Source organism: Oncorhynchus mykiss, chromosome 11, assembly GCF_057628025.1.
Source record: "Oncorhynchus mykiss isolate SJ-2025 chromosome 11, ASM5762802v1, whole genome shotgun sequence".
Lineage (NCBI taxonomy): Eukaryota > Metazoa > Chordata > Actinopteri > Salmoniformes > Salmonidae > Oncorhynchus > Oncorhynchus mykiss.
The window spans coordinates 68339728-68367500 of NC_143032.1; the positions used below are offsets into that span (position 1 = coordinate 68339728).

At 42.8% G+C, this 27773-nt stretch overlaps 1 protein-coding gene across 4 annotated transcripts in view; it reads left to right on the forward strand.

The window, feature by feature from the left end:
* Positions 1–3917: 3917 nt before the first annotated feature.
* Positions 3918–27773, forward strand: part of LOC110536261 (transmembrane protein 150A) — a 24286-nt gene continuing 430 nt past the window's right edge. Inside the window, exons 1-8 of one of the 4 annotated variants that reach the window (XM_021621947.3) lie at positions 3918–4337; positions 5970–6221; positions 6483–6530; positions 6669–6755; positions 17152–17219; positions 20404–20531; positions 24929–25106; positions 26886–27773. The exon at positions 26886–27773 is cut by the window's right edge and continues 430 nt beyond it. In XM_021621947.3, the coding sequence (XP_021477622.1) occupies positions 6157–6221; positions 6483–6530; positions 6669–6755; positions 17152–17219; positions 20404–20531; positions 24929–25106; positions 26886–27184 (873 nt within the window). In that variant the 5' untranslated portion in view covers positions 3918–4337; positions 5970–6156 and the 3' untranslated portion in view covers positions 27185–27773. The remainder of the gene's footprint in view (positions 4338–5969; positions 6222–6482; positions 6531–6668; positions 6756–17151; positions 17220–20403; positions 20532–24928; positions 25107–26885) is intronic. The other 3 variants (XM_021621948.3, XM_021621950.3, XM_021621949.3) reach the window with 3 other exon arrangements.

A 27773-nucleotide genomic window follows, 5' to 3' on the forward strand; every position in this document is an offset into this window, starting at 1 on the left:
ACAACTACTGTGATTATTATTATTTGACCATGCTGGTAATGTATGAACATTTGAACATCTTGGCCATGTTCTGTTATAATCTCCACCCGGCACAGCCAGAAGAGGACTGGCCACCCCTCATAGCCTGGTTCCTCTCTAGGTTTCTTCCTAGGTTTTGGCCTTTCTAGGGAGTTTTTCCTAGCCACTGTGCTTCTACACCTGCATTGCTTGCTGTTTGGGGTTTTAGGCTGGGTTTCTGTACAGCACTTTGATATATCAGATGATGTAAGAAGGGCTATATAAATACTTTTGATTTGATCTTGTGGGGTAGGCATGGGTGTCAAAGCTGTGCGCCAGTAGTTCAAACAGACACCTCAGCACACTCAACATGTCAATACTCTCATAAATACAAGTAGTGATGAAGTCAATCTCTCCTCCACTTTGAGTCAGGAGAGATGTATATTATTAATATTAGCTCTCTGTGTCCATCCAAAGGCCAGCCGTGCTGCCCTGTTCTGAGCCAATTGCAATTTTCCAAGTCCCCTTTTCTGACCACATGACTGAACAGTAGTCTAGATGCGACAAAACAAGGGCCTGTAGGGCCTTCCTTGTTGATAATGCTGTCAAGAAGGTAGAGCAGTGCTTTATTAGGTACAGCATTCAAATACAACAGGTGTACAGTCGTGGCCAAAAGTTTTGAGAATGACACAAATATTAATTTTCACAAAGTTTTCTGCTTCAGTGTCTTTAGATATTTTTGGCAGATGTTACTATGCAATACTGAAGTATAATTACAAGCATTTCATAAGTGTCAAAGGCTTTTATAGACAATTACATGAAGTTGATGCAAAGAGTCAATATTTGCAGTGTTGACCCTTCTTTTTCAAGACCTCTGTAATCCGCCCTGGCATGCTGTCAATTAACTTCTGGGCCACATCCTGACTGATGGCAGCCCATTCTTGCATAATCAATGCTTGGAGTTTGTCAGAATTTGTGGGCTTTTGTTTGTCCACCCGCCTCTTGAGGATGTACAACAAGTTCTCAATGGGATTAAGGTCTGGGGAGTTTCCTGGCCGTGGACCCAAAATATTGATGCTTTTTTCCCCGAGCCACTTAGTTATCACTTTTGCCTTATGACAAGGCGCTCCATCATGCTGGAAAAGGCATTGTTCGTCACCAAACTGTTCCTGGATGGTTGGGAGAAGTTGCTCTTGGAAGATGTGCTGGTACCATTATTTATTCATGGCTGTGTTCTTAGGCAAAATTGTGAGTGAGCCCACTCCCTTGGCTAAGAAGCAACCCCACACATGAATGGTCTCAGGATGCTTTACTGTTGGCATGACACAGGACTGATGGTAGTGCTCACCTTGTCTTCTCCGGACAAGCTTTTTCCGGATGCCCCAAACAATCGGAAAGGGGATTCATCAGAGAAAATGACTTTATCCCAGTCCTCAGCAGTCCAATCCCTGTACCTTTTGCAGAATATCAGTCTGTCCCTGATATTTTTCCTGGAGAGAAGTGGCTTCTTTGCTGCCCTTCTTGACACCAGGCCATCCTCCAAAAGTTTTTGCCTCACTGTACGTGCAGATGCACTCACACCTGCCTGCTGCCATTCCTGAGCAAGCTCTGTACTGGTGGTGCCCCGATGCAGTAGAAATGTTTTGGGGGGATTCAGGTCATTTGCATGGCAAAGAGGGAATTTGCAATTAATTGCAATTCATCTGATCACTCTTCATAACATTCTGGAGTATATGCAAATTGCCATCATACAAACTGAGGCAGCAGACTGAAAATTAATATTTGTGTCATTCTCAAAACTTTTGGCCACGACTGTAGACCTTACAGTGAAATGCTTAACTATAGGCTCTAACCAACAGTGCAATAAAGGTATTAGGTGAACAATAGGTAAGTAAAGACATAAAAACAACAGTAAAAAGACAGTGAAAAATAACAGTAGCGAGGTTATATATAGTAGCGAGGTTATAACAGTTGCGAGGCCACATACAGGCACCAGTTAGTCGGACTGATTGTCCGTGGGCACTGGTTGGTCGGGTAAATTGAGGTAGTATGTACATGAATGTATAGTTAAAGTGACTATGCATATATGATAAACAGAGAGTATCAGCAGTGTAAAAGAGGGGTTGGGGGAGCACACAATGCAAATAGTCCGGGTAGCCATTTGATTACCTGTTCAGGAGTCTTATGGCTTGGGGGTAAAAAGGGGGTAAAAAGAGGGTAAAAATAATTTTTGTCCTAGGCTTGGCACTCCGGTACCGCTTGCCATGCGGTAGTAGAGATAACATTCTATGACGGGTTGGCTGGGGTCTTTGACAATTCTTCCCATTTTAGCTACTATTGTATCAATATGTTTTCACCATGACAGTTTACAATCCGGGGTGAATCCGGGGGAATCCGGGGTTACTCCAAGCAGTTTAGTCACCTCAACTTGTTCAAATTCCACATTATTTATTACAAGATTTAGTTGAGGTTTAGGGTTTAGTGAATAATTTTTCCTAAATACAATGCTTTTAGTTTTAGAAATATTTAGACTCATCTGTATACATAGACACACTGGCTTACTTCCTGAAGTGATTGATGCACGTCGGATGAATCGTGTGGTGAATGAAGACAAAGTGAAGAGTTTGTTCTTTTGTTCTTTTGTTTTTTGATATGAAGTCTCTCCCTACTCAAGCGCAGTTTGGTTATATTAACTACAGAGTAAGAGCATATATCCCAAGATAAATGTTTCAAGTGTTTTCGGAAGGGAGAAGCCGAGATGTCCAAGTTGTGGAAAAGATCATATGTGTCATAAAAGTGATAAATGGGACATGTTGTAATTGTGGTGGGAACCATGAAGCCACTTCTTTCGAATGTCCCACAAGGGTGAAAGAGAATGAGGTGGCCAAAGTCAGGGCTATCCAGAGCAGCTGTTAAAAGGGTTGAGGGTTTGAATGGTGCACTTGAAAAGTCCATGGTGTTGGATTTTAAGTTTGTCTGTGTTTATATCACAGACAAACTGAAATGGTCCACGCACACAGACAGTGTGGTGAAGAAGGCGCAACAGCGCCTCTTCAACCTCAGGAGGCTGAAAAAAATGTGGCTTGTCACCGAAAACCTTCACCAACTTTTACAGGTTCACAATTGAGCACATCCTGTTGGGCTGTATCACCGCCTGGTACGGCAATTGCACCACCCACAACCGCAAGGCTCTCTAGAGGATGGTGCAATCTGCACAACGCATCACCAGGGGCAAACTACCTGCCCTCCAGGACACCTACAACACCCGAAGTCACAGGAAGGCCAAAAAGATCCTCAAGGACAATAACCACCCGAGCCACTGCCTGTTCACCCCGCTATCATCCAGAAGGCGAGGTCAGTACAGGTGCATCAAAGCTGGGACAGAGAGATTGAAAAACAGATTCTATCTCAAGGTCATCAGATTGTTAAACAGCCATAAATTGTACACTAGTCACTTTAATAATGCCACTTTAAGAATGTTTACATATCTTGCATTACTCATCTCATATGTATTTAATGTATACTGCATCCTTCACTATCTATTATTTACTATCTAGTGCATCTTAGCCGCACTGTCACTGCTCATCCATATATTTTATACTTATATATTCTTATCCAATTCCTTTACTAGATTGTGTGTATTAGGTTTTGTTGGGGAATTTGTTAGATATTAGGTTTGTTGTGGAATTGTTAGATTTGACCTGTTAGATACTGCTACACTGTCGGATCTAGAAGCATAAGCATTTCGCTACACTCGCAATAACATCTGCTAACCATGTGTATGTGAACAATAAAAATGGGTTTGATTTGATTTGATAGGCCTTCACTGCAGGCTGCAGGATCCTGACATTTTAATGGTTAGGAAGGTGGACTTTTGACCTTTATAGCTAGAGTGATAAATGTCTCTGCCAAGGTGGCGAGAAGAACCAGGAAGATAGAAATCATTGTGGAAGTGGCGGAGTGGTTACTGGGGATGAAAGATTTCTCTTTTACATGGAATATTGTCACAAACTGTACCACCCTCAGGTCCTCGAGCCTGAGAATGTAGATATGGAGAATTGAAAGAAGGAAGAAGTGGGAGTTTTGTTTTGTCAATGTACTATTTTTTATTTTTGGTGAATTAAGTTAGTTTCACAATCACATATGGATCTTCTTTTTTTACCTTGTTTTGGTTTCAACCCGTCCAGTTGGTGGCGGCAATAAAACTTTTTAGGTAGTAGTCTGCCATAAAACCCACAGAAGAAGAAGAGGCAGAAGAGTGGCACGCACGATTGAGTGGAGGGGCCCGTTTTAAAGGGAAACCAATGTTGAGGTTCGTGGTGGGAATAGCGGGATCTGGGGTATGTACATAGTGGTTTTCATTATATGTGCTACTGTTGTGGACGTTTAACTTGTATGCGGGGTCAAAACTAACCCCTCTCTTTTGTTCAATTGTCCAGTCCGCCAGCTAGCTACTTGCTTTGGAGAAAGGGGATAATAATTATTTAGCCACCATGAACCAGCTGTCTGTCAGTGAACACACTTTACCGGTACACAACCCCGGCTTTAACTTGTTAGCTAGTAGCAGTGTTGACTAGTTAGCTTACGTTCGTTTGCGTATGGACTGACGTTGTTTAGCGAAAGAATATGCTATTTCGTTAGCTAACTAGGAGGAACGATTTAACGTTAATAGGATCAAATGCATTAACTACTGTTGGTAGCTAGGTAATGCATTTGATCCTACTGTAGGTGGCTAGTTTACCTGTCACACTTGCAGGGTGTACTGCCAATAATTTGAGACTAGCTTTAATTAGCTAGCTAGCTAGCTAGCTAGCTAGTGGTTAACTAAGGTTGGCTTGATAGCTGGCTAACAGCCGGTGTTCTCACAATGATTATCTGATCATCCATGCCAGCCACAGTGCAACAATGGATCATAGCTACTCAATTTCAACATCAGTCAGCTAGAAAACCCAATAATTGTTGCTTGCTGCAGTTGGACCTCAAATGAATTAGCCTAGCACGATAGAGAGGGACCCCTGCCCTAGCCAAGTCCGATGCTTCAGTAACAGTGGGGGTTGATAATTGTGAGACTTGAGAAGAGATCCAGCTAAATGGGGAAATTGATCAAGCCTAGACAGGAAATATTCTGTCATGAACCTCTCCATTATCTCTTCCCTGTGTAAATGTATCAGGAAACAATGGCCTCTCTCATTTGTCACTGAGATGAGCTCTCAGTATCTCTACATTGTATAAAATATACTGTATTTCAGTACTACTTGAGAACTAAACTACCCCTTTAACCTAAGTCTTAGTCTGTTTTCTAATGTGATCATGGAAAACCAAGAGCTTGTTTTTAGTTACGGTGTGATCATTCTTAGTTCATTCTAATCAAATCAAATTTATTTATATAGCCCTTCGTACATCAGCTGATATCTCAAAGTGCTGTACAGAAACTCAGCCTAAAACCCCAAACAGCAAGCAATGCAGGTGTAGAAGTGAGTCTGAGCGAAGTTTGAAACTGTACAGGCCTAAACTGCAAAATGTCAGTCAACACACTAATTTTAGTATAGCAATGACAATCAGATTTTGTTTTCTTCTGTAGGTTATACTGACAAAGGGTGATTTTGACAGTGTTGGGCCAGTAATTGAAAGGTCGCTGGTTTGAATCCCTGAGCTGACTGGGTGAAAAATCTGTGTTCTTGAGCAAGGCACTTAACCTTAAATGCTCCTGTAAGTCGCTCTGAATAAGAGTGTCTGCTAAATTAATAAACTTTTACATTTTATTGTGGTGTGATTTTCCTAGACCTAGGATACCTGATTTTAGAATTCCTGATGTCTGACATTTTTTTCAGGCAACTAAAGAAAGTGAAGTCACCCTACTGAAAAATAAACTACAAATACTATGCCTAATTGTTCTTTCTCCCCTGCCCCTCTTCTTCTTGCCTCAAATTTTCCTTTTGTTCAACTCTCTCACTCCCTGCTCTGTGGTAAAGACAGCTGCAGGCATCGAGCGGTATAACACAAGCAGTGTGCCATCCCCCTGTCTTCCTTTCATGCCCCCCCATGTCTGTCCTCCCTGCCTGTTAGTGTCCCCACCTTGTCCCCTCATTGTCTGCCTTGTCCAGCCTGAAGCCCTCCCCTCCCTCATGCTTTGAACAAAGACAGCACACTGCCAGTCCAATGACTGCCTGGATCGTCTTGCCTGTCAGCCTCTCTGCCTTCTCCATCACAGGAATATGGATAGTGTGAGTTCTCAAATACTAGGTTCCAGTTACATTTGTTTTCCTTACTAAGGGTGTACTACAAAGTGATTGACAGAGAAACATTGATATCTAGTTTCTTGGACACTGATTAAGGACACCGATTAAGCCCAGTTCTGGATTTAAAAAAGCATGCTTAATGGAGAATCTAAATGTTTAGTCCAGGACTAGGCTTAATATATGTCCAGGAATCCAGTCCATAATGTTGTGATTTTAAGTCATTGATGTGTTTGTTTTCCCTCACAGCTACGCCATGGCTGTGATGAATCATCACGTTTGTCCTGTGGAGAACTGGTGAGTGACCCTTCAGTGAAGGAAGACCCAGTTTTGTCTTTGGATTTATAGCCTACATTGACTTGATACTACAGTATATCATCTGCTTGACTGAACAAAGGGCTAATTCCCTCCCAAAATGGTGTATCTTGTGTGCAGGTCCTACAATGTGACATGTACAGAGGAGATGGCCAGGCCAGGCTTCCCTAAGACGTGCTGCACCATACAGGACATCCCCCTCATCAGGTCTCACATACCTTTGTTCGCTTGCTCTCTCTCACCTTTCATGCTGACCATACCTGCTGCGTTTTGTGTGTGAGCATTGCAAAATAATGTACATGTGTTCAATCATTTCATCAAAACTGCATGTGCGCATCAATGAGTGTTAGCGTGGCTAGGCGCTAAAATAGACACTTGATGCACTGCAAGTCCTGCATCTCCCATCTCCTCATTGGTTTTTATGAGCATATATAAATGTGGGTGATTGAAAGATGAACGAGGTCCACACTTCAGTCCGGTTGGTTGCAGTAGTGCATCTTAATGTTGGTTGCCAACCTAAACTAACTAGGTTTCCCCTTTTAATCTGTGGATTCATTGTCAGAGTATAAACACACGATGTTGTGACTCAAAATAGGCTGATATTCTACAACGATCCAGAAAAGACTGTACATTTCAGGTAAAATAACTAGCCAATATTTTTATCCCAGGACAAATTAGCTAGCAACAGCAAGCTAGCTAGCTAAATGTCCATGAATGTTTAATGTGTTTTTTGATCCCAAATTAATATAGTTGGTTCAGAGTTAATTTTGACATTTCAACCTGCGTGTCCTGATTGCGCCTGGTGGGGATAGACAAACTCAACCTGCACACGCACGGAGCTGGTTTGTTCATCATGTAACCGGTATGGGAGTTGATCAATGTTTTCAATTTCTTTGTGAGCCTGTGGGAAATACAGTGGGGCAAAAAAGTATTTAGTCAGCCACCAATTGTGTAAGTTCTCCCACTTAAAAAGATGAGAGGCCTGTAATTTTCATCATAGGTACACTTCAACTATGACAGACAAAAATGAGAGAGAAAAAAATCCAGAAAATCACATTGTAGGATTTTTAATGAATTTATTTACAAATTATGGTGGAAAATAAGTATTTGGTCAATAACAAAAGTTTATCTCAATACTTTGTTATATACCCTTTGTTGGCAATGACTGAGGTCAAACGTTTTCTGTAAGTCTTCACAAGGTTTTCACACACTGTTGCTGGTATTTTGGCCCATTCCTCCATGCAGATCTCCTCTAGAGCAGTGATGTTTTGGGGCTGTTGCTGGGCAACACGGACTTTCAACTCCCTCCAAAGATTTTCTATGGGGTTGAGATCTGGAGACTGGCTAGGCCACTCCAGGACCTTGAAATGCTTCTTACGAAGCCATTCCTTCGTTGCCCGGGCGTTGTGTTTGGGATCATTGTCATGCTGAAAGACCCAGCCACGTTTCACCTTCAATGCCCTTGCTGATGGAAGGAGGTTGTCACTCAAAATCTCACGATACATGGCCCCATTCATTCTTTCCTTTACACGGATCAGTCGTCCTGGTCCCTTTGCAGAAAAACAGCCCCAAAGCATGATGTTTCTACCCCCATGCTTCACAGTAGGTATGGTGTTCTTTGGATGCAACTCAGCATTCTTTGTCCTCCAAACACGACGAGTTGAGTTTTTACCAAAACGTTATATTTTGGTTTCATCTGACCATATGACATTCTCCCAATCTTCTTCTGGATCATCCAAATGCTCTCTAGGAAACTTCAGACGGGCCTGGAAATGTACTGGCTTAAGCAGGGGGACACGTCTGGCACTGCAGGATTTGAGTCCCTGGCGGCGTAGTGTGTTACTGATGGTAGGCTTTGTTACTTTGGTCCCAGCTCTCTGCAGGTCATTCACTAGGTCCCCCTGTGTGGTTCTGGGATTTTTGCTCACCGTTCTTGTGATCATTTTGACCCCACGGGGTGAGATCTTGCGTGGATCCCCAGATCGAGGGAGATTATCAGTGGTCTTCCATTTCCTAATAATTGCTCCCACAGTTGATTTCTTCAAATCAAGCTGCTTACCTATTGCAGATTCAGTCTTCCCAGCCTGGTGCAGGTCTACAATTTTGTTTCTGGTGTCCTTTGACAGCTCTTTGGTCTTGGCCATAGTGGAGTTTGGAGTGTGACTGTTTGAGGTTGTGGACAGGTGTCTTTTATACTGATAACATGTTCAAACAGGTGCCATTAATACAGGTAACGAGTGGAGGACAGAGGAGCCTCTTAAAGAAGAAGTTACAGGTCTGTGAGAGCCAGAAATCTTGCTTGTTTGTTGGTGACCAAATACTTATTTTCCACCATAATTTGCAAATAAATAAATAGAAAATCCTACAATGTGATTTTCTGGATTTTCTTTCTTCTAATTTTGTCTGTCATAGTTGAAGTGTACCTAAGATGAAAATTACAGGCCTCATCTTTTTAAGTGGGAGAACTTGCACAATTGGTGGCTGACTAAATACTTTTTTGCCCCACTGTATGTATCTCTAATGTGGTCATGCATTTGGTAGGAGGTTAGGAAGTGCAGCTCAGTGTCCACCTCATTTTGTGGGCACAGAGGCAGACCTGGCTCTGTAGAGAAGACGGGCAATGGCGGCTTCTCTCAATAGCAAGACTATGCTCACTTGAGTCTGTACATAATCAATATTTATATTTTGTCAGGTACTGTGTATTCTGTTTACAGCCAAATAGCATTAGTTAGCTCTGTTTTTTTGGTTTTTTCCAGTATGTCATAGTTTTTCTTTTTTAATTCTTATAATTCGGTTGGGTCTAATTGTGTTGTTGTCCTGGAGCTTTGTGGGGTCTGTGTTTTTAAACAGAGCCCCAGAACCAGCTGGCTGAGGGGACTCTTCTCTAGGTTCATCTCTCTGTAGGTGATGGCTTTGTCATAGGATGTGTGAGCATCGCTTCCTTTTAGATGGTTGTAGAATTTAAGATATATTTTCTGGATTTTGTTAACTAGTGTGTGAGGTCCTAATTCTGCTCTGTATACATTGTTTGCGTTGTACACATTCTATTTTTGCAGAATTCTGCATGTAGTCTCAATTGGATGTTGGTGCCATTTTGTGAATTATTGGTTGGTGAGTGGACCACAGACCTCACAACCATAGAGGGCATATAGAGTGCAGTGATGTGTCCTATAAGAAGCATTGGTGGCAAATCAGATGGCCTAAAGGTAAAGATCATCTAGCCGCTCGAGAGCACCCTTACTTGCCGATCTATACATTACGTCTTTGTATTCTAGTATGGGTAGGATGGTCATCTTTATCAGGGTTAGTTTGACAGCTGGGGTGAAAGAGAAGCAGTTATGATAGAGGAAACCAAGTCTAGATTTAACTTTAGCCTGCAGCTTTAATATGTGCTGCGAGAAGGACAGTGTACCATCTCGCCATTCTCCCAAGTACTTGTATGAGTTGACGATCTCAAGCTCTAAACCCTTAGAGGTAGTAATAACACCTGTGGGAAGAGGGACATTGTTCTTACCAAACCACATAACACATCCAAAATATAGGTAAAGGGCAGAGAAAGCTTGTTGGACGCTAAAACCTTTGTCGTAAAGCGTTTAACACAAAGTCCGGGGAGGGGCCAGCTGAGTATGACTATCATCTGCATATAAATGGATGAGAGAGCTTCCTACTGCCTGAGCTATGTTGTTGATGTAAATTGAGAAGAGCATGGGGCCTAGGATTGAGCCTTGGGGTACACCCTTGGTGACAGGCAGTGGCTGAGACAGCAGATGTTCTGACTTTATGCACTGTTTATGCACTGTACTCTTTGAGAGCAGTAGTTAGCAAACCAGGCCAAAGACCCCTCAGAGACATCAAAAGCTTTGGCCAAGTCAATAAAAATAGCAGCACAACATTACTTAGAATCAAGGGCAATGGTGACATCATTGAGGACCTTTTAAGGTTGCAGTGACACATCCATAACCTGAGCGGAAACTAGATTGCATACCAGAGAGAACTATAGACATCAAGAAAGCCAGTCAGATAAACTGGGCAAAATATAAATAAGCCTATAACAGTTAGGATCAGCTTGATCTCCCCCTTTTTAAAAATATAGGATGAACCATGGCTGCCTTCCAAGCAATGGGAACCTCCCCAGAAAGGGGGGAGAGTCTTAGCGATGATAGGGGCAGCAAACTTAAAGAAGGGTCTAAACCATCTGACCCAGATGTTTTTTTGGGGGGGTCAAGTTAAAGGAGCTCCTTTAGCTCTTCGGACTCAGTGACCGTCTGCAGGGAGAAACTTTGTAGCGGGGCAGGGGAAAAAGAGGGAGAAGCATCGGGTGTAGTCGAATTAGAAGGGGTGGGAGATGAGGAAATGTTGAACGGGCAAGGAGGCATGGCTGAGTCAAATAGGAATCCTGACTTAATGACGTGGTGATTATTAAAGAGCTCAGCCATGTGCTTCTTGTTAGTAACAACCACATCTACGTTAAGGGACATGGGCAGCTGTGAGGAGCATGGCTTATTCTCCTGGTTTTTAACCGTTTACCAGAACTTATTGGGGTTAGACCCACAGAGAGAGAACTTCTCCTTTAAGTCACCAACATTGGCCTTCCGTATAGCCTGAGTGCACTTATTACTCATTTCCCTGAACGATAGCCAGTCAGCCTGAGTATGCGTATGCCAAGCCTTTCGCTAAATGCAATTCTTGAGGTGGAGTAACTCTGCAAGATCACGGTCAAACCGGGGGCTGAACGGGTTTTTCATTTTCTTTATGTGGGTGTGCTTGTTAACAATACCACTGAAAATTGTTGTCCTGGCTACTGTACACCATTATTTTTGTCTTCCTGAGATTTACTGTCAGGGCCAGAATCTGTGCAAAAGCTTAGGTGCTGTTGTAGGCCCTTCTTGGTTAGGGACCGACACACCAGATATTCTGCAAACAGACATTTGATGTCCAGGTCCAGTAGGGTAAGGCTGCAGACTGTTCTAGTGTTCTCGACAATTCATTGATATACAGTGCATTCGGAAAGTATTTAGACCCATTTTGTTACGTTAGTCTTATTCTAAAATGGATTAAATCGTTTCCCCTCTCAATCTACACACACTACCCCATAATGAAGAAGCAAAAACTGGTTCTAAGATATGTGATATTTTTTATTTAATACATAAGTATTCAGACTCTTTACTCAGTACTTTGTTGAAGCACCTTTGGCAGCGATTACAGCCTCGAGTTTTCTTGGGTATGACACTACAAGCTTGGCACACTTGTATTTGGAGTTTCTCCCATTCTTCTCTGCAGGTCCGCTCAACCTCTGTCAGGTTGGATGGGAGTGTCACTGTACAACTGTTTTCAGGTCTCTTCAGAGATGTTCTGTCTGGGCCACTCAAGGACATTCAGAGACTTGTCCTGAAGCCACTCCTGCATTGTCTTGGCTGTGTGCTTTGGGTCGTTGTCCTGTTGAAAGGTGAACCTTTGCCCCAGTCTGAGGTCCTGAGCACTTTGGAGCAGGTTTTCATCAAGGATCTCTGTCCTCGATCCTGACTAGTCTCCCAGTCCCTGCCGCTGAAAAACATCCCCACGGCATGATGCTGCCATCACCATGCTTCACCGTAGGGATGGTGTCAGGTTTCCTCCAGATGTGACGTTTGGCATTCAGGCCAAAGGGTTCAATCTTGGTTTCATCAGACCAGTGAATCTAGGTTCTCATGGTCTGAGGTTCCTCATGGTCTTTAGGTTCCTTTTGGCAAACTCCAAAGGGGGCTGTCATGTGCCTTTTACTGAGGAGTGGCTTCAGTCTGGCTGCTCTACCATAAAATCCTGACTGGTGGAGTGCTACAGAGATGGTTGTACTTCTGGAAGGTTCTCCCCTCTCTATAGAGGAACTCTGGAGCTCTGTCAGTGACCATCGGGTTCTTGGTCACCTCCCCAAGGCCTTTCTGCCCTGATTGCTCAGTTTGGTTGAGTGGCCAGCTCTAGGGAGAGTCTTGCTGGTTTCAAACATATCCATTTAATGATGTAGGCCACTGTATTCTTGGGGATCTTGTGGTACCCTTCCCCAGATCTGTGCCTCAAACAATCCTGTCTCTTAGCGCTATGGACAATTCCTTTGACCTCACGGCTTGGTTTTTGTTCTGACATGCATTGTCAATTGTGGGACCTTTTTATATAGACAGGTGTGTGCCTATCCAAATCATGTCCAATCAATTGAATTTACCACAGGTGGACTCTTACCGCAAGTTCTCGAAACATCTCAAGGATGATCAATGTGAACAGGATGCACCAGAGCTCAATTTCAAGTCTCCTAGCAAAGGGTCTGAATACTTATGTAAATAAGGTATTACTGTTTTATTTTAATTACATTTTCTAAAATGTATTAATGCTTAATTTATATTACAGCATATTGGATGACTCATTCATATTCCATTCACCGAGCTCAATATGACATCGATAGGTTTAGGCTAGTGTAACGGATGTGAAACTGCTAGCTAGTCAGCGGTGGTGCGCTCTAAATAGTGTTTCAATCGGTGACGTCACTTGCTCTGAGACCTTGAAGTAGTGGTTCCTCTTGCTCTGCAAGGGTCGCGGCTTCGTGGGTGACTGTTGTTGATGTGTGCAGAGGGTCCCTGGTTTGCGCCCGGGTATGGGCGAGGGGACGGTCTAAAGTTATACTGTTACACTACTACATGATACTCGAATTTCCCTATACCCATCAAAAGGTTGCTACAACATAGCAAGAAAAGTTTATGTCTGTGCACTGGTTGAGAAAGATTTGAGTAATCAGTGACACTTTCAATACTGCCTTGCACACTCTTGCCTGCATCTAGCTGATCTAGGGTGTGATCATTAGTCCAAAATTTGCAAACTAAAGTTTCTATTGGACAAATTCAGATATGTTTATTCCAGTTTTGTTATTTTGTTCAACTATTGTCTTTTTGAGTCAACATGCATTGCAGTGCTAGATACTGTAGCTTCAGCTTAGACTCTCAGTACTACATTCGTTCTCTGATCCTTTGATTTGGGTGGACGTCATTTCATGCTACAAGATCTCTGATAGGTTCAAAGACATCCTCCGGAAGTTGTCATAATTGCTGTGGAAGGGAGTGAAAACCATGAGCCTCCTAGATTTTGTATTTACAATTGAAGTCGAAAGTTTACATACACTTAGGTTGGGGTTATTAACACTTGTTTTTCAACCACTCCACAAATTTCTTGTTAACAAACTATAGTTTTTGCAAGTCAGTTAGGACGTCTACTTTGCATGACACAGGTCATTTTTTTTCCAACAATTGTTTAGACAGATTATTTCGCTTCTAATTCACTGTATCACAATTCCAGTGGGTCAGAATTGTACATACACTTAAATTGACTGTCTATAAACAGCTTGTAAAATTCCAGAAAATGATGTCATGGCTTTAGAAGATTCTGATAGGCTAATTGACATCATTTGAGTCAACTGAATGTGTACCTGTGGATGTATTTCAAGGTCTACCTTCAAACTCAGTGCCTCTGTTTGACATCATGGGAAAATGAAATCAGGCAAGACCTCAGAAAAAAAATGGTAGACCTCCTAGTCTGGTTCTTCCTTGGGAGCAGTTTCCAAACGCCTGAAGGTACCACATTCATCTGTACAAACAATAGTACGCAAGTATAAACACCATGAGACCACGTAGCCGTCATACCGCTCAGGAAGGAGACGCGTTCTGTCTCCTAGTGATGAATGTACTTGGGTGTGAAAAGTGCAAATCAATCCCAGAACAACAGCAAAGAACCTTGTGAAGATGCTGAAGGAAACAGGTACAAAAGTATCTATATCCACAGTAAAACGAGTCCTATATCGACATAACCTGAAAGGCCTCTCAGCAAGGAAGAAGCCACTGTTCCAAATCCGCCATAAAAAAAAGCCAGACTACGGTTTGCAACTGCACATGGGGACAAAGATTGTACTTTTTGGAGAAATGTCCTTTGGTCTGATGAAACAAAAATAGAACTGTTTGGCCATAATGACCATTGTTATGTTTGGAGGAAAAAGGGGGAGGCTTGCAAGCTGAAGAACACCATCCCAACCTTGAAGCACGGAAGTGGCAGCATCATGTTGTGGGGGTGCTTTGCTGCAGGAGGGACTGGTGCACTTCACAAAATAGATGGCATTACGAAGAATGAAAATGATGTGGATATATTGAAGCAACATCTCAAGACATCAGTCAGGAAGTTAAAGCTTGGTTGCAAATGGGTCTTCCAAATGGACAATGACCCCAAGCATACTTCCAAAGTTGTGGCAAAATGGCTTAAGGACAACAATGTCAAGGTATTGGAGTGGCCATCACAAAGCCCTGACTTCAATCCCATACAAAATTTGTGGGCAGAACTGAAAAAGCGTGTGGGAGCAAGGAGGCCTACAAACCTGACTCGGTTACACCAGCTCTGTCAGGAGGAATGGGCCAAAATTCACCCAACTTATTGTGGGAAGCTTGTGGAAGGCTACTTGACACGTTTGACCCAAGTTCAACAATTTAAAGGCAATGCTACCAAACACTAATTGTCTATGTAAATTTCTGACCCACTGGGAATGTGATGAAAGAAGTACAAGCTAAAATAAATCTCTCTATTATACTGACATTTCACATTCTTAAAATAAAGTGGTGACCCTAACTGACCTAAGACAGGGAATTTTGACTAGGATTAAATGTCAGGAATTGTGAAAGTTTAAATGTATTTGGCTAAGGTGTATGTAGACCTCCGACTTCAACTGTAAGTCAATGTACCCAGAGGATGGAAACTAGCTATCCTCTGGCTACACCATGGTGCTACCCTACAGAGTGCTTTTGAGGTTACGAAGACATACATTGCAAAACAGTGTTTTTTTATTTTTTTATTTGTTTTTTTATTAATTATTTAGTGACGTGACTATATATTTAGTTAAAAATAAATCACAAATGTTTCTGAAATTCACTGAGGAGGATGGTCCTCCCCTTCTGTGAGGAGCCTCTGGTGTAGATGAATGGGAGGAGATCGGTTAAATAAATATTTTTAAGCGTTGAGACATGGGTTGTGTATGTGCGCCATTTAGATGGTGAATGGGCAAGACAAAAGATTTGTTTCTTTTTGAATGAGGTATAGTAGTAGTAGCTGCCAAGTGCACCGGTTTGTGTCAAGAACTGCAACGCTGCTGTGTTTTTTTTTTTCACGCTCAATAGTTTCCCATGTGTATCAAGAATGTTCCACCACCCAAAGGACACACAGGCAACTTGACAAAACTGTAGGAAGCAATGGAGTCAACTAGAGGTCGACCGATTATTGGAGGACCAAATAAAGCCGATGCCGATTTAAAAAATAAATACATTTTGTAATGACAATTTCAACAATACTGAATGAACACTTATTTTAACTTAATATAATACATCAATAAAATCAATTTGGCCTCAAATAAATAATGAAACATGTTCAATTTGGTTTAAATAATGCAAAAAAAAAAGTATTGGAGAAGAAAGTAAAAGTGTAATATGTGCCACATGAGTCTTCAATAATCCCAGGTAAGAAGTTTTAGGTTGTAGTTGTTATTATAGGACTATTTCTCTCTATACCATTTGTATTTCATATACCTTTGACTATTGGATGTTCTTATAGGCACTTTAGTATTGCCAGTGTAACAGTATAGCTTCCGTCCCTCTCCTCGCTCCTACCTGGGCTCGAACCAGGAACACATTGACAACAGCCACCCTCGAAGCAGCATTACCCATGCAGAGCAAGGGGAACAACCACTCCAAGTCTCGGAGCGAGTGACTTTTGAAACACTATTAGCGCACACCCCACTAACTAGCTAGCCATTTCACAACGGTTACACCAGCCTAATCTCGGGAGTTGATAGGCTTGAAGTCATAAACAGCGCAATGCTTGAAGTACAATGGAAGAGCTGAATTTTTTGTTGTTGCAAAATCGGTGTCCAAAATTACAGATTTCCGTTTGTTATGAACTTGAAATCGGCCCTAATTAATCGGCCATTCCGATTAATCGGTCGACCTCTAGAGTGAACATGGGCCAGTATCCCTATGGAACACTTTCGACACCTTGTATTCCATGCCCTGCTGAATTGAGGCTGTTCTGAGGGCAAAAGGGGGTGCAACTCAATGTTAGGTAGGTGTTCCTAATGTTTTGTACACTCAGTGTTAGAGGGTGGGGCTCAAGCTACATCCCTGTCTCACCCCCTGGCCCTGAAGAAATATGTGTGTTTATTGCCAATTTTAACTGCACACTTGTTTGTGTACATGGATGTTATAATGCCATGTTTTCCCCCAAACACTGCTTTCCATCAATTTGTATAGCAGACCCTCATGCCAAATTGAGTCCAAAGCTTTTTTTTTTTTAAATCAACCAAGCATGGGAAGACTGCTTTTGTTTGTCAATTAGGGTCTCGCTCTTCCTCTCTCTCGCTCTCTAATAATACGTTCATCTACAGTCTTGTAACCGTACCAGAAGAGAAATGGTGAAATAGTAACAACCTTGTCATGCATGCCTTTTCCTAACATTTGAATCATGGTCATAATATAGGCCTAGTCAACTTGTGAGTGGATTCCTTATGCGTTTTGAGTGACATGTTGTTTCCTCCCTCTTGTGTCTCGTACAGTAAATGTGGCTCCTTCCCCCCTGAGAGCTGTCTGTTCAGTCTGATCGGGAACGTCGGAGGCTTCATGGGTAAGAAGAGCCTCTTCTCCATCCCAAATGGCAAACTATTCACGATTTAGAGTACTATTTTTGACCTGGGCCCATAGTGCACAACTTTTGAACAGAGACCTATGTAGGGATTAATAGGGTGTCATTTGGGATGCAGCCCTCTTCTGTCATCACTCACACTGACAATAAGCTGTGCCCTTTGTATCACTCATCAGTGATGTATTGGAGGTCAAAGCCACTCATTCCTTTAATTTACAGTGTTAAATGACACTTTTTTGGGGGGGCAAACAAATGTTTCATTTTGCCGTTTATAATAAGGTTGGTAGTAAAATCGTTGTGATAATCTGTAACAGCTCAAGTCTACTACAAAATCCACAATGCAATGGTTGCTCTATGGGCTGGCTGGCTAGGTAGGTAGCTAGCTAGCTAACGTAGCTTCACGCAATAAAACCAAAGACATTATCAGCCTGTAACGTAGCTAGTTAGTGCAGTTTGACTTTACCGCTATCAATTTAGGCGTCTATAATCTCACCATGTTCAACCTGTGGATTGATGTGCCTCAAAGTGGAGTCTAACATTCAGAACGGCAGATATACTTTTGAGGATGGGGAAAACTTTGCCCATGCTATGTCAATGGGCGCTAGCTCAAAAACCCAACATTGGCAAGAATTTTGGCAACAAGAAGTACAACATTACCAATCTTTTCTCAGATGTGAGATAATTAACTTGCCATCTGGATGGTCTTCAGAGATGAGATTTGAGGGTAGCTGAAGGATGGGATTAAAAACAAAAAATGACTTGTAAAATGCATTGGCCGGAAAATGTATGTAGAATCTTAAGTGTTGTTGTCCATTAGTTTACTCCAATTAGGGGAGGGGTGGTAGGGTTAGGAGAAAATTATTTTAAAAAAGTGTATATACAGTACCAGTCTCTTTTTTACTATTTTCTGCATTGTAGAATAATAGAGAAGACCTATGAAATAACACATGAAATCAGGTAATAACCAAAAGTGTTAAAAAAATAAATATATATTCTTCAAAATAGCCACCCTTTGCCTTGATGACAGCTTTGCACTTGGCCTTCTCTCAACCAGCTTCACCTGGAATGCTTTTCCAACTGTCTTGAAGGGTTCCTACATATGCTGAGCACTTGTTGGCTGCTTTTCCTTCACTCTGCGGTCCAACTCATTCCAAAACATCTCATTTCGGTTGGGTGATTTTGTTGAGGTTAGGTTATCTGATGCAGCACGCCATCACTCTCCTTCTTGGTCAAATAGCCTTTACACAACCTGGAGGTGTGTTGAAAAACAGAGTCCCACTAAGTGCAAACCAGATGGGATGGCGTATCGCTGCAGAATGCTGTGGTAGCCATGCTGGTTAAGTGTGACTTGAAATCTAAATACGTCACTGATAGTGTCACTAGCAAAGCATCCCCACACCATCAATCCTCCATGCTTCACGGTGGGAACCACACATGCGGAGATCATCCATTCACCTACTCTGCGTTTCAAAGACACGGCTGTTGGAACCAAAAATCTCAAATTTGGACTCATCAGACCAAAGGGCAGATTTCCACCATTCTAATTTCCATTGCTCATGTTTCTTGTCCCAAGTAGTCTCTTCTTATTGGTGTCCTTTAGTAGTGGTTTCTTTGCAGCAATTTGACCATGAAGGCCTGATTCACGCAGTCTCCTCTGAACAGTTGATGTTGAGATGTGTCTGAACTCTGAAGCATTTCTGAGGCTGGTAACTCTAATGAACTTATCCTCTGCAGCAGAGGTAACTCTGGGTCTTCCTCTCCTGTAATGTTCTTCATGAGAGCCAGTTTCATCATAGCGCTTAAGGGTTTTTGCTACTGCACTTGAAGAAACTATCAAAGTTCTTAATTTTTGAATTGACTGACCTTCATGTCTTGAAGTAATGATGGACTGTCGTTTCTTCCCTTTGCTTATTTGAGCTGTTCTTGCCATAATATGAACTTGGTCTTAGCCCTATTTGTTAAATCTTCTGTATACCACCCCTACCTTGTCACAGCACAACTGATTGGCTCAAACACATTAAGAAGGAAAGCAATTCCACAAATGAACTTTTACAAGGCACACCTGTTAATTCAAATGCATTCCAGGTGACTACCTCATGAAGCTGGTTGAGAGAATGCCAAGAGTGTGCAAAGCTAGGGGCATGGGGGGACTACTTTGAAGAATCTCAAATATAAAATATTTTGATTTGTATAACACTTTCAATATGTGTGTCATATCTTTGGCATCTTCACTATTATTCTACAATGTAAAAAATAGAGAAACCCTTGAATGAGTGTGTCCAAACTGGTACTGTGTATGGGGGATTTTAAATTATGCAGACAATTACATTGCAGATAGATTTATTGTTTACATCAATATTAAAGCTGATCTAGAAAAAATGACTTGCCATCTGTAGTATCATATAGCTTTAGAATCGTGACATTACGTACTTTCAAGGAAAATAGGCATGTTTTTGACATGAACACTGACTTTGAAGGGATTGCATGATTAGCTTAGCAACCGCGTGCCGCAGCATGACAACCATAAACACGATTGGTCGACAGTCTGCTGGGTGGGCATAATAAAAACATCTCAGTAGAAATATTGGCCAAATATGATCATTGGCTCATACGAGAGGTTGGTTGTTTGTGCAACAGTAGATAATACTTTTGCTGTGTCATGGTGATAATGATCTGAAGGTGGTGATTAAATACCTATACATGCTATCAGTTTTCCCCCCCCCCCCCCCCCAAAGGAGATTATATCACCTCACATAATCTCCTTTTTAGTACTGTAGTCATTATCACCATGACACAGGAAACGGGTGCTGAATCCACAGGTATAATGTGAACTTTTATCAAAACCAAATATTTAAAAGAATTTCCTAATATAGGCCTAACTGATCTAGTCTGCCTGTCTAGATTAATTTACATAGCAAATCGGTGTATGCCACTAGTCAGCAGTCGGTGTATGCCACTAGTCAGCAGTATGTGCAGAAGGGCTTGAAATGGGCTCTGGTCTTTAATCAATAATGCATGTGGCCTTTCCTCCATTATTGCCTGCCCCCCCCCCTTTATCATCCATGACCCTTCTCCATTACTTCCTGTTCTGTCTTATTTATCACCACTCACTCTGCTGCCTTTGTCTGTGCTCCTCTTCATCCCATCTCTCTTGCTCTCCCCCCAGTGGTGATGGTGTGCCTTCTGCGCTATGCCCAGGTGATTGAGCACAGCCACGGTTGCTGGATTAACACCAATGCCCTGTTGTCTGGCTGCACCAATGCTGTAGGACTGGTCATGGTGGGAAACTTCCAGGTGATTCACGTCAATTCTTCTCTAGACATACAGTACATCTTGATTCCATAACTCTGCTACCAGTCCCTCTCCAGTTGTGACTGTATTATCCCAATGACTTGATGTCAATTAAACCCCACCATTTTTCAGCACACTCTTATCCAGAGCAACTTAAAGTTTTGTCAATTATCAAGTGGTGGCTATATTCTCCTTCTGATTCCCTGTTTTGTCTAATATTTGTCTATTGGTTAAAAACAAGCGGTGTGGGTAGGTAGAAGTGGGTGTTACAGGCTTTGTTTTTTTTTATGTTTTAAGGTTGGACTTTAGCACGTATAGCTGGTTAGCACATGGTGTCACCTCATCAGTCAGTATGTTACACCTGTGCTGGTTGCTATCCCATTAGTGGGAAGGTGTTTCACCTGTGTAGGCCCAGGTGCTATTTAGGAGTTTGTTTTATTTCACCTTCTCATTTACAATTGCGACCTGGCCAAGATAAAGCAAAGCAGTTCGACACAGAGTTACACATGGAGTAAAACAAACATACAGTGGAAAAGTACGTCTATATACAATGTGAGCAAATGAGGTGAGATAAGGGAGGTAAAGGCGAAGAAAAAAAAAAAGGCCATGGTGGCAAAGTAAATAAAATATAGTAAGTAAAACACTGGAGTGGTAGATTTGCAGTAGAAGAATGTGCAAGGTAGAGATGCAAAGGAGCTAAATAAATACAGTAGGGGGAGAGGTAGTTGTTTGGGCTAAATTATAGATGGGCTATGTACAGGTGCAGTAATCTGTGAGCTGCTCTGACAGCTGGTGCTTAAAGCTAGTGAGGGAGACAAGTGTTTCCAGTTACAGAGATTTTTGTAGTTCGTTCCAGTCATTGGCAGCAGAGAACTGGAAGGAGAGGCGGCCAAAGGAAGAATTAGTTTTAGAGGTGACCAGAGAGATATATATATATATACCTGCTGGAGCGTGTGCTACAGGTGGGTGATGCTATGGTGACCAGCGAGCTGAGATAAGGGGGGACTTTACTTAGCAGGGTCTTGTAGATGACCTGGAGCCAGTGGGTTTGTATGAGTATGAAGCGAGGGCCAGCAAATGAGAGAGTACAGGTCGCAGTGGTGGGTAGTACATGGGGCTTTGGTGACAAAACGGATGGCACTGTGGTAGACTGCATCAAATTTATTGAGTAGGGTATTGGAGGCTATTTTGTAAATGACATCGCCGAGGATCGGAAGGATAGTCTGCTTTACAAGGGTATGTTTGGCAGCATGAGTGAAGGATGCTTTGTTGTGAAATAGGAACCCAATTCTAGATTTAACTTTGGATTGGAGATGTTTGACGTGAGTCTGGAAGGAGAGTTTACAGGCTAACCAGGCACCTAGAATATGTGGACAACTACAAATACCTAAGTCAGAACCGTCCAGAGTAGTGATTTTGGACAGGCGTGCAGGTGCAGGCAGCGATCAGTTGAAGAGCATGCATTTAATTTTACTTGTATTTAAGAGCAATTGGAGGTGATGGAAGGAGAGATGTATGGCATTGAAGCTCGTCTCAAGGGTTGTTAACAGTGTCCAAAGAAGGGCCAGAAGTATACAGAATGGTGTCGTCTGCGTAGAGGTGGATCAGAGACTCACCAGCAGCAAGAGCAACATCATTGATGTTTACAGAGGAGAGTCGGTCCAATAATTGAGCCCTGTGGCAACCCCATAGACTGCCAGAGGCCCGGACAACATGCCCTCCGATTTGACACACTGAACTCCATCAGAATAGTAGTTTGTGAACCAGACGAGTCAATCATTTGAGAAACCAAGGCTATCGAGTCTGACGATGAGGATGTGGTGATTGACAGAGTCGAAAGCCTTGGCCAGGTCAATGAATACGGCTGCACAGTATTGTTTCTTATCAATGGCGGTTAAGATATCGTTCAGGACCTTGAGCGTGGCTGAGGTGCACTCATGACCAGCTCTGAAACCAGATTGCATAGCGGAGAAGGTATGGTTGGATTCGAAATGGTCGGTAATCTGTTGACTTGGCTTTCGAAGACCTTGGAAAGGCAGGGTAGGATAGATATAGGTCTGTAGCAGTTTGGGTCAAGAGTGTCCCCCCCTTTGAAGAGGGGGATGACCGCAGCTGCTTTCCAATCTTTGGGAATCTCAGATGACATGAAAGAGGTTGAACAGGCAAGTAATAGGGGTTGCAACAATTTCTGCAGATCATTTTTTAGAAAGAAAGGGTCCAGATTGTCTAGCCCGGCTGATTTGTAGGGGTCCAGATTTTGCAGCTCTTTCAGAATATCAGCTGATTGGATTTGGGCGAAATGGGGAAGGCTTGGGTGAGTTGCTGTGGGGGGTGCAGTGCTGTTGACCGGGGTAGGGGTAGCCAGGTGGAAAGCATGGCCAGCCGTAGAAAAATGCTTATTGAAATTCTCAATTATAGTGGATTTAATCGGTGGTGACAGTGTTTCCTATCCTCAGTGCAGTGGGCAGCTGGGAGGAGGTGTTCTTATTCTCCATGGACTTTAGTGTCCCAGAACTTTTTTGAGTTTGTGTTGCAGGAAGCACATTTCTGCTTGAAAAAAACTACCTTGGCTTCCGGGTTGGCAGAGTGTGCTAAAGCAGTAAATAAAAAAAACTTAGGGAGGAGGCTTCTAATGTTAACATCCAAAGAAAGCGCCTGGGGAATAGGAGTGGAGCTAGGCACTGCAGGGCCTGGATTCACCTCTACATCACCAGAGGAACAGAGTAGGATAAGGGTACGGCTAAAAGCTATGAGAATTGGTCGTCTAGAACATCCGGAACAGAGTAAAAGGAGGTTTCTGGGGGCGATAAAATAGCTTCAAGGTATAATGTACAGACAAAGGTATGGTAGGATGTGAATACAGTGGAGGTAAACCTAGGTATTGAGTGATATTGTCTCTAGAAACATCATTGAAACCAGGTGATGTCATCGCATGTGTGGGTGGTGGAACTGAAAGGTTGGATAAGGTGTAATGAGCAACGCTAGCGGCACTACAGTGAAATAAGCCAATAAACACTAACCAGAACAGCAATGGACAAGGCATATTGACATTAAGGAGAGGCATGCTTAGTCGAGTAATCATAAGGGTCCGTTGAGTAGTGAGGTTGATTGGGTTTACAGCGTTTCAGACAGCTAGCCGGGCCATCTTTGGCAAGCTAGCATAGGATGGAGGTCTGTTTTTAGCCACCTCATGCGTTTCCGTTGGTAGATTAGTGGGGTTCCGTGTGGAAGAGGGGATCAATCCAGTTGGTGATATAGTGATGCAAGAAAAATAGTCCGATAGACCTATTCAGATAGCAGCCGATAAGACGGCTAATGATTAGCGGGCCGCAGATGGGCGTTCTGGTAACGTCGCGATGGAGGGGCCAGTTGGATAACTCCCTCGGGCAGATAACGTCGGTATTCCAATCGTGAAGGCCCGGTGGGGCTCCGTGTCCACAGTAAAACGGGTCTGGATAGGTGATTGTAGTCCAGGAGTGGCTGATGGAACTCTTCAGCTGGCTAGCTCCGGAATAATTGATGTTTGCTCCGGGATCGACGTAAGCCAATAGTCACACGGATAGCAGCTAGCTAGCTGCAAGATCCATGTGTAAATGTCCAGAACTTGCGGTTGAAATCCGGAGATATGGAGAGAAAAATAGGTCTTGTATGTTCTGGTCTGAGTCGCGTTGTACAAAACTGCCGATAGCTTTTGGAGTTAAAGGATAGCTGATGACCACAAACCGTTAGTCAGTAAACTGGCTAGCTTCTATTGTGGATTTCAGATTTGAGGTGAATAATACTTTTTTATTTTAAATTGGTGAGACGGGTTGCAGGGGTGTTTTTGGAAAATAAAATATATAAAAGATATGCGAAGAAAGATGTAAATATATATACACGGGACAAGACGAGGACAAAGGACATCTGACTGCTATGCCATCTAGGTAAGTGTAGTGGCTGGCCCTGTGCTCCAGGTGAGCTTGAGAGATGTTGGTGAGAGCTACGCTTCATGTAAACTGAGGTGTGATTTTGAACGAGGCCTGAGTTTTGGTGTTTCTCCTGTTTTTTTGTTTTTTTTTGCTCCATATTCTTTTTACTCCCTATCCTGTTTTATTTAGTTTTCCTTTTTGGAGGCAAACCTAGTGGGCATCCATGGTGGGTGTCTATTTTTTTATAACCCCTTACTAGTGGCTTTGCCAACTTTCAGTGTGCACCCACATGGGTGCCTTTCAGAACCCCTTTTGAATCCCTTTCTGTTTTGGTTGTTAAAGGGGTTTTCTTTGTTAGCGCCCTTTTGGGTTCAGGGGGACAGTCGATGGAATTTGGGTATTCGGAGCAGCTTCACTTGTGTATTAAAATGTATGTTTTCAATCTCAATTTAAAAAATGGATTAACCTGTTTACCCCCCCCTCCCTGAGCAGGTTGACCATGCCAAGTCTCTGCACTACGTTGGCGCGGGCGTGGCATTCCCTGCGGGTCTGCTCTTCGTGTGCTTGCAGTGTGTTCTCACCTACCGGATGGCCATCACCGCCCTTGACTACTGGATGGCACACGTCCGCGTAGCGCTGGCCGCAGGAGCCCTGGTCTCACTTGTCCTTAGTATCCTTCCTGACTCGCTGGGATTGGTGGAGGGGTGGGGGTACGTTATTAGATATTGGTCATGATGGATTACACCATTTAATAAAAGGTGACTGATCATGTCTCCATAGCGTCATGTAATTTAAATCAAGCACAGTTTGTGTAATTTCTCTTCTCTATTGAAACCTTGCAATGGCTAGTCTGTGAAACCGCGTAAATGGTCGTCTAGTTCCGGTCTGTGATGAATGGGGCTCTGGACAAAAGTAGTGCACTGCATAGTGTCATGACTTAAATTAATGGGATGACAGTTGATTCGACAAATAACAATGTTTTAATTGTTACCCAATATTAAATTGATCATGTAACTATTAACTCATTAAGAATTTGGAGCACCACGGAGGAAGTTGTTTATAGCGTTATCATCTCCTGACTGAAACTCAATTTCTGTTTTTCGATAACAGTTATTAATCATTACTTCATATTAGTCTCATTCTGAACGTTGCAGACTTCTTAAAACTGCACAAACCCGAGTCTTGGTGATCATTCCGTACCACACACATTGATTTGATTACTTACTAACTAAATGATAACACAGGATATACACACGGTATAGGTTATTGATTAGAAACTTAATACGATGAAAATGGATCCCTAGCAGACTAACACAATATGACACTTGTTAAAAAAATATGGAGAGTTAAGGGGAGACAACACTTGGATTTATTTGGGAACTACGCTCACAGTAATCCTAATACCTTGCCCTGAACTGCCACCCGTTTTGGGTAAGAAGTAATGCATGTATTTACGTGTTGAAGGTCTTCCTTCGTTTTGTCTCTGTTGGACCCAGGCCTTTGTGAAAAGGGTTCGATTGGGTCTTCTCCTTAGTTTGTAAGTGTAAGGCTTTAATTGTCCACAAGAGGTCACAATGTCCTTCTCCTTAGTTGTCTGTTTACTTTCACTCGTTCTGGAAGAGTGGTCTTCTGAGTACAGCTAATCAGCCGTGTCGATGATCCCCAGAGATGTGATGAGAGCAGTGTAGTCGGCGATGATTTGAAGAGAATAACCGGATGGTCCTACTTAAATTCACTTTCTTAGATACAGTACTTAGAACAGCTACTCAACCGTAACATGAATTGTTAGAGGCTACTTCGTTGTCTTCAACTCGTGTGGATTTTCAGGGTCGAGACCTAGCTGCAGCTTGAGTCCTAGTCTGGTATGTTAATTCTTAACTCAATCTTTTATACACTTTGGTAAAAAGGAGCATTTCCGTCATACTAACACACTCCCTTGGGCGTGGCTAGTTATGGGCCAAATCATCATCAAAAACTATGATCTCGTTAGAAAGGAATGCGACTTTAGTTATCTTAACAAAAATATTATTTTCATCCTTTCCTACACAATGTAAAGGATGTAAACCTGATATACACAGTGTGAATGCTCTTCAAGTTACAATATTTTTGTTATATCACTTTTGTTACCTTTTAATGATAGACATTTAATTTCCCATATTCCATCTCATCATTCCCCACATTCAGATGTTGAAATGTATTGTCCCAGTGTTCACTTTTGGACGTTAGAGTTTTTGGATGGCAAAATGTCCCTGTAACAAAGAGATATTCCAATCCCCCATACTAGAGACCAAAAAGAGTCGTCTGCTGCATACAATTTACGATTTGGTGTGAGGTGTCCCCTCCCCTCTGCGGGTGATGTGTCCCATTTGGGACGCATCCATAGATTTATTGATGTGGCCTTTCTTCCTCCATCGATGGGGCTGTTGCGTCTCCTTAACTCTTTCCCCAGGTGGTATCTTCTTCATCCACGAGAGCTTTGTTCTCCAGCACGCAGCAGCCATCTGCGAGTGGGTCTTCACCGTGGACATCCTTGTCTTCTACGGCACCTTCACCTACGAGTTTGGCACGGTCACCAACGACACCATGATGGTCGGCCTGCAGCAGACCCACCACCACTCGGGGGTCATGATGGGCGGCACGGCCGGGGCCATGTCGCTGGGCATGGGAGCCAAGGGCCTAAAGTCCCCTGGAGGAAGCAGCACATCCACCCATCTCAACTGCACCCCAGAGAGCATAGCCATGTTGTAGCTCTTCAGGGGGCCAAGGAGATCACCACACTGCTGCAGAGGGGAACCACCACACAGGCAGCAGGAGTCGATGATGGCACTGGCCAGCCAGAGGGAGGAGACAAGACATTGAAAATCACAAGATATGATTGACACACTGGGTCGGTATTGCTGTATTGGGTTTTTGTGTTTTAATAAGCCATCCGCTTCTCCACTACGGTCAAATTTCCTTCGCTTCATCAGCAGAAAGGAACACTTAAACAAAGAATACATATCTGGGATGATGAGGGGCGATGATGCTGTGACTATTTCCAAGATGGCTACTGGCCTCTCTGCACTCTGACATGATACCTTCTTTCTTAAAGATCAGTGTTTGAACAGTCACTGAGGCTTTTGCCAGTGTTCATCCTTGTCATGTTGGGATGACAGACACAAAATAAGGTTTATTTTAAATGCCAACTTTTGTTTTCTGCCACATTTTAGACTTCCTCTACCTGGCCATGGCTTGTGGTGGGGCCCGGTCTCTCATGCCATTCAACTCTGCACGCTACAATTTGAATGAGAGAGTAGAGTGCGTCGTTGGATTGACCAGACTGAGTTTTTTTATTTTG